Genomic DNA, 7,864 nt, shown 5'->3' with positions numbered 1-7,864 from the left:
AAAAAAAATAACTGAGGGCATAATAGACATTTCGTCGCGACTTTTAGACGGCAATGACCTATTATTGGTCTGAAATTTTGAAGTACAGGGACTAAACGTGTGAAATTAGAAGGTCAGGGACTGAAGTGTTTTATGGTCAAAAGCTCAAGGACTAAATAGTATTTAGTCCAATTTTTTTTAAGGTGGCGGCACTTGTGTGGATGATAGGTGTTTGGCGATTGATGTAGAGCAAGTGGCCAGAGGCTAGATCATGGCGGCGGCATGCCATGAATCATATGGCGCTGGTCTCTACTCTAAGGTGGATCGCTAGACAGAGGTTGCAGTGGTGATTCGGGTTTTCAAGCTGGTGGGCATGGCGGTGGCATGACACAGTATTTTTTTCACCAGTTTCTCAATGGCAGACTTGGCATGACTTGCTGCATGGTTTAGGTATTTCTAGTGTGGAGAGCTCGGAGGGATGGACTTGCAATGGTGGCCTGCCGTTAGGGCACCTTGAGACAGGGAAGAGGTGTGTGGCGGTGCATTTTGATTTTTGATTAGTGTCTTGCTTTTGGTTAGTGTTTGTTTGGTCAATAGTTGGTCCCTGCTCTGTTGAGGTAGGGTTGGGTCAAATTGAGCTACCATGGATGTGGTGTCATTCCTGGGGACGAGTTGTTTTATTTTCAGAATTAATCTTATGGTCAATGTGCTGACGAGCGATCCTTGCACGTGGTCTGGTATCTTTGGGACACTGTATAGAAGATGGCGTTGGTTTATCTGTCGGTTGTCTATGAGGTGGTATCGAGATTCTCGAGATTCCTTATAGCCCGAGAGGTCAGGCAATATAGGTGGTTAGGGGTTGGGCCCTTTCAATTCATGGAGTCATCATGATGACGGATCTGCAACTGGTTTAGATTTTAGGGAGGAGAGTTGGGAGTTCATATCTACCACCGATCATTCTCGTGTTATGTAATCTTGTTTATTTTCAATAAAGGTTTCTTATTCTTAAAAAAAAAAAAAATTAAGAAAATTTCATTTCAAGTCTTACAATTTTAGCCAAAATCGTGTGCTATAATCCACGATTTTGAGTAAAATTCATGATATTGGAGAAAGTTTTTTTATATATTTTTTTCCATGTAGGGTTCAGTTGATTGTGTAAGAAGGAAAATGACAGATCATGAATGATGAATATTCATCATTCAATTTCTAATCGCTGGTTTTTAGCATTTGATTACATTCCTTTTTACTTTTCCCCATATCGGATTATTGTTATTACTAACCAAATCCGCGTTAAAGTATGAGTATCTCCCAAAAAGAACATTTTGATAAATTAATTATGCTGTGTTTGGATAGATTAGGATGTTACAAAGTACAGATCTGGGTTGATCTAGAATATCTTGGGTGCACTAACAAATTGTATCTAAAATAAGAACTTACAATTGGCTTTGCTCCAATCCTCCAATCCAAACCTACCACCGAAGTAACCTTTTTTGTCCCTCAAAGCCACTATAAATACTCCCCTCTATTTCAGTCTCATTCATATTTTGCACTCTCTCATATACAAGAAGAACAACAAAAATGGCCAAGTTAACCGCCCTTTTCACCATCGCCGCTCTCCTCCTCCTCCTCAGCTCTGATCTAACCTCCGCGGTTCGCCCGGAGCCTGCTTTCTCCAACAGCGCGCTCAAAACCGCCCAACACCAAGTACGTTTTTTTTTTTCAGTGTAGCAAATCAGTCCGTTTTCTTTTGTATATATATCAGTTAAGATTTTGGTTTTGTTATCAAATTGGTTCAAATGAATAGCAATCTGAATGTATGTTCAGGATGTAGGAGCAGATCAGAACATTAATGCCGAGGATGGCGAGGTTAGCTGTGAAGGAGTGAACGAGGAGGAGTGCCTGATGCGAAGAACCCTGGCTGCTCATGTGGATTATATATATACTCAGAAGCACAACAAGCCTTGAGAATTTGAGATCCAATTACTATCTAGCTAGCTCCATCTTCAATATATGCTAGCTACACTATTTGTATTTGGTGAAACTGTAGCCATGCAAAGAAACATAGAAAGGAAACTAAATTGTCAAATTACTTGCATCATGCTACCCATGGTGACAGAAAATAATAATAATGGAAAGAATGTTTTTTTACATATGTGCATTCTTTATATTTGCTTTAGACAGGGAATGGATATATCCGAATCCGGCTGAATCCGGTTGACGATTTATTTCCATTTGCTGAAGATATATTGACAACATAAAGATTCTGATATAGAAGGGATAGATGTCTATCTGATCCTCTATGTTAGAATTAGTGGGCGCCGGAGAGGCGGTAAGTTACCCTGAGGTGGCTGTCATCAATTCGAATCTGCTTATCTCTAGCTCGCTCGTATAATATGAAAATCAATAAAGTGCAGGTTTCTTGTGGTACCAACCAGTACTCTTGACGCAGTCGGAAAGATCACCTAAGGTTTACAAGTAATAAACCTAGAACAAAGGTTCTGGAGTCCACGAGAGATAAAAGAGATAAATCTCAATTTGATTGATAATATGATAAAAGATAGGTTCTGCAGCCGTTTAAGGTTGCATATATATGAGAAAAGAAACCCTAGGGCGACTAACAATGAAACCCTAAAGCGCACGGGTAAAAATAAAACAAATCTGAAACAAACTAGGAAACCAAAAATTCTGAAAAACAGTAAATTACAGTTTTGAGGCCCTAAACGACCCCGAAAGCCCGAAAAAGCCCACATGTCGTGGCATCGTGACGAGTTTTGTTCCTGGCGCGATTCCCTTTCCTGAAAGCTATGGCACGATCGAATCGGACTCCGAATGCCAAAGTTGCAATAGTAACTTGGATTTTTCTCTTTTTACACGATCGAGCTGTTCTTCAATTCGGACTGCCATCCGTTCTACATCAACTCTGATTTTTATTGCTTCACATTGGTAAAACTTCCTCGCCATTATTTGACCACATTTTACACACCATAACAAACAAAATTGCCGGGAAATCGATGCAAAAGATCTAAGATAAAAAAGTTAACCTGTACAGTTCAACTGTTGGATGACATTGAATCTTGGTGGATTCTAGAGGTGATATCAGTACGACCCTGTTGATTCGGTCAACTATTGAAACAAACCACAATTTTCAAGTTCACACACTTCAAAAGTAAATAATGGGGTAGATATTCAGAGACAAAATGAGACAGACAAGTAGGAAAATGACTGAGCTGCAGAGTGTCAAACACGGCTGTGTTTCCATTGGCACTTTGAATAAAGAATATGCTTCATTATCAAATGGAGAAGTCCAATGTGAAACGAATTTTGCTTATAAAATTCCAAGATCACCATCATCGTGAATTTGTAACGACCACCATTCAGTACGTGCATGAATCTGATCTAATCATGATTAATCAAACAAGAAATTTCGTAATCCACAAAGTAATCTTCTCGATCAGTAGTCCTCGGTCATCAGCAACTAGAGACCTGACGCCATATTACTTCTCTTCAGCGAATGAGGTGATCACAGATTCACAATCCCTCAAAATGGATTAGGAATTATTGAGTTAATGACCCGATTACTCTTCTCAGTAATGTCCAACGATGCAAGAAGCAAAAACTCAGCACCTCACTAAATAGAACGATTTGATAAATGAATCAAAATGAGAACTCATATGTCAGCTAAAGTAATGGGCACAGTGACGATCCATAGCACCACATCTTCGCATTGTTAGTTAGTGCACTAAATGGTAGAATACCTGAAAGTGGTTCTTTGATCATATATCAATGAATTGGCTTGGATGGCACAACCCAATTCTATTTTATTTATACAACCCAATTTCAAACAACTCCATTCTTTCCTGCAACATAACTGTCGCAACAATCCATTTCCCTTTTCTCCTAAGACACTGAATTAGGTCAAGACTTAAATGTCCAGAGTAATCACATTTACATGTGTTTGTAGTCAGCATGCTGATATATATTGAGTTCGTAAGTGATGAGTTAAGTCAGACGTCATCACAATTTTCTCGGCTCTTGTATCATCTTCTACAATCACATATGGTAACACATCATCCGTAACGAAATCAGGGAATGACAAGCATATATCACATTGGGCCATGATCCATAAACTTGATCAATCTCCAGTTTAAACAGATGAACAGCTAGCACAAAGTAAGTGACTTTTGATAATACAACTCAAATGCTGCCGTACTAATCAACTCGATGGATTAGTTAAAAGGAGACCTTCGTCGCACAATTAACAAAAAGATCAAATCATGAAAACATATCATCAGAAAATAGATAATCATAGGAAGTTGAAGAGGGATTCAATCACACTTGTTCAGAGTATTCATATCATCACCATTACCCCTCCCACCCTGGAAATCCCATCTATGCTGCAGAATCAGCATATCTCATGATCTCTACTTGATGTGTCAGAAACTCAGAATGAATATTGACTGGAACAAGGTTCTACAGAAAAGAGAAAAGAAGCAACAAAAAAGAAACTTTTCTTCAAATTCGTGCATCGAGGTCAAGCCATTAATCATTGATCTTCTTTCACATCAGAATAGTTCTGACTGAGCAATTGTTATATTCAGGTATGCTAATAAAAAGTAAATGCCAAACAACAACACAAATTTCTTTCATTCTGTATTGTTCTAGTTGATAACATTGCGTGGAACTAAGGATTTTGTAAGCCTCCGTATACTAGCAACATAGAGATATGCATACATGTACTAATAAGTAATAACAGAGTATGTAATTTCCCCTGAAACTAAAATTTATGCATCGATATATTTCATAAGAGTCAAAGATTTACATATAGAACCTTTGCCAAAAGAAGCCATATCAACCTGACAAGAGCTTCCTACAAGGAAGGGTTATATAAAACCAGCAAACTAAGCAGTCAAGAGAACTCTACTACCTCCTAGAACATACAAGTGCAAAGCAAGACATATGGTAACAATAGCCGAAGACTTTGCACCAAAATATCTGATAACTTGCAACCCCCTACCCACAATCTCCCCATGAACCACACTAACAGTTCTTTTCAACCCCTCCAGTAGTGTCCACAACATGAATTCAACAAAAGATCTTACAGTCTCGAATGTCACCCTCCCAGTCACCTCACGAACAAACTTCCTATTGCGCGGCACTGCCAATGTAGACGAAACCTTTCCAATCCACTCGCTATTCTGAATAGCCTCAAGTGAACTTCCCTCCTTCGGCTGCTTTGCTTCTTGCTCAAGGCACTCATCCCTAGCTCCACTCACACCTTCAACAACTGACCAAGTCCCCGAATTTGAGGTCGGATTCGAACCAGAACTCGTCAAAACTTGATGAGAAGTTTTCACAACAGTCTCCACAGCACCATTGCAAACAGAAACCAAGAGCTCCCTGACCTTCTCCTGATGCTTGGGATTGGTCATTCCACCAAACATGTCATCACAGAAATTGACATCCTTTGTTTTGTCTAGGTACGCCGCAACCGCAGTAGACACGAAAACCTGTATGCAATTCGCTATCAGCTCCTTACTTGGATCACTACAAACCGCATCGACCCATCTATTCACATCCGAAGAACTCGAATCCTGACCTGAATGCTCATTTGAGTAAAACCCCATAACCATATTCCTTGCAAAGCTTCCAACTACAACCGAAGCGAACCCGGTCCCGGCTTCAGAGAAAACCTTCTCCATAACTCTCTCTGAATAGCTCGAATTCCCCAAACCCCCATTCCCCGTCTCAAACTCAAACCCTCGGCATACCCCGATCGCCATAGCCTCCGTCAACCTCTGCAACGACGCAGAGAACTCCTCCGACCTCGCAATCTTGGAAATCTGCTTCAGACTTTTGGGCATTTCGTCGGAACCGGAGTTCAGAAACTCCTTCAAGTCGTTGGAGACAATGCTGACGGTCTCGGCCGAATCAGACGCCATCTCCGCCATAGAAATTAGGGCTCCGACGACCTTGATGAACCTCTTTCGCTTCTGGACCAAAGAGGGCGAACTGTAAACCCTGTAGGCGCCGTAACCGGACGCGCCGAGGGCCGCGAGTATCAGAAGCCATTTCTTTCTTCGATGCAAGGCCTTCGTGACGAGCCCGAGTTCCATCTGGGCTCGAAACGAATGAGATTCGCAGAGGGTTTCGGGTTATGAATGTGATGGCAAATGTTGAAGGGTAGTTTGGGAATTATAGGTGATTTGGATCGATGTATCCAATGGTTTCCCTTCGGAATTGAATGGGAGTGGAAATAAAATTGGGGGAAATAAAAGCAGAGAAGGACGGAGCTTCAAGTATGACTCGTCCATTGTCAAATTTGTGTGGGAGGAGACGCCGGAAGTCGTTGTCCACTTGGCTCTGCTGTCTTTTATTAAATATTGGTTGATGGGGGCCGAATGCTCTAATATGTCGACCCAAGACTTGGCCCATACGATTGTAACAAATCAATCTAGGCCTAAAGCCCTAAACTACTTAAATTGATAATTGCATAGAGTAAAATGAATAAATGCTGGAGAAAAAAAAAGTTCATAGGAAAAAGCATTGAAGTAGGAAATTTATGAGCGTAAATATTGAGAAAAGTGATCATGCATGTAAGATGAAACACAAGATCCAACTCATTTTTGAGGCATTTAACTTTGCAATGATTCTTAGTTGTTGTGGAGAACAAAGGACGAAGTTTAAAACACTTTCCAATAATTGTTGAAGAATACTTGAGGTTGAATTACGTAACAGATTGTCATTGTTGTGGAGAACAGTTTTTTTTTTTCAAAAAAAAAAGAATTAAATGGATCGGCAGCACTAACCTTAACAATTGAATTCTCCTGTATCAAAATTAATGTATTTATTTTCATCACAAAGAAAATTTTATTTTTGTATTTTCATGTACAGAGCTAAAGAGGAATGAGAAAATTAGTACTCATAATCATATAAGTGAAGGGGCAATAAAATGAGAAAATAAGAAAGTCATGAGCATAAATATTATAGAAAATACTGTTCATGCATATAAGAATGTTGAGTTTCATATCCAACTCACTTTCGAGGCATTTAACTTTGCAATATGCACAATACTTTCTGGCATTACAATTGAGCTGCATGAAAAATTATCATAATTTAGTATTCGGAAATGTTTATCAAACTTCTTTTGTTTGAACTCTAACTTGAAGGAGATATTAGAGTAAACTGAAGGATGATTACAGCTCATGTTTTTGAACCACAAATGGTCACTAGTTATTGGTGGAGACCTACAACTTAAAAACCCTCTTCTTCATGTTCTCTACATGTTACATGTTCGATAAAATGTCTGAATGAGCTTCGTTTTTGAAATAGTTGTTTACAGAGTAAGAGGAAGCCAAAGAAAATTAAAATAACATAGAAAAATCTAATCAAAACCATAAATTATGTGACTGAAAGCGAGAGAGAGTATATACTAGAAATCCAAAACTCAAATGCCCAATAGTTCATCTTCTATGCATTCTATGTGTTCGATGAAATGCCTAGCTGAGCTTCGTTTTTGAAATAATGGTTTCAGATAAACAAGAGGAAGAGAGCAAGTTATATACATGGGAAACCAAATCAGATAAGGATCCTAAGATTTTGTAAAGCAAAAATAGATTATGGAATCTAGTCAAAAGTATTTGCAAAATCAACAAGTAAAACATTACAATCATTTGTAATCCATATATTCATATAACATGTTTTGCAATGTGTTAAGTTAAACTTGGCAAGCAGGGGCGGATTCAGGGGGGGTCGAGTCTAGGCAGCTAACCTTTAAACTTATTAAAAAGTGGGTAGTTAGTTTATGAAAATAATAAATTTTCTTATTAATCATTTATTTAAGTTTTGATATTTTTATCCTGACAATTAGAAAGATATATAAAGTTAT

At 38.9% G+C, this 7,864-nt stretch overlaps 2 protein-coding genes across 2 annotated transcripts; one reads left to right on the top strand and one right to left on the bottom strand.

Moving 5' to 3' along the window:
• Positions 1–1,514: 1,514 nt before the first annotated feature.
• On the top strand, positions 1,515–2,127 carry LOC133740566 (phytosulfokines-like). The gene is made up of 2 exons (XM_062168515.1): positions 1,515–1,683; positions 1,804–2,127. The coding sequence occupies exons 1-2, from the start codon at positions 1,558–1,560 to the stop codon at positions 1,942–1,944; spliced, it is 267 nt and encodes an 88-aa protein (XP_062024499.1). The 5' UTR covers positions 1,515–1,557; the 3' UTR covers positions 1,945–2,127.
• Positions 2,128–4,748: 2,621 nt separating this feature from the next.
• Positions 4,749–6,297, bottom strand: LOC133736910 (protein PHLOEM PROTEIN 2-LIKE A10). Its single transcript, XM_062164518.1, has one exon. The coding sequence runs from the start codon at positions 6,090–6,092 to the stop codon at positions 4,878–4,880; it is 1,215 nt and encodes a 404-aa protein (XP_062020502.1). The 5' UTR covers positions 6,093–6,297; the 3' UTR covers positions 4,749–4,877.
• Between the last annotated feature and the right edge of the window lie 1,567 nt (positions 6,298–7,864).

This window comes from Rosa rugosa, chromosome 3, assembly GCF_958449725.1.
Source record: "Rosa rugosa chromosome 3, drRosRugo1.1, whole genome shotgun sequence".
Lineage (NCBI taxonomy): Eukaryota > Viridiplantae > Streptophyta > Magnoliopsida > Rosales > Rosaceae > Rosa > Rosa rugosa.
This window is presented reverse-complemented; position numbering and strand designations above follow the sequence as displayed.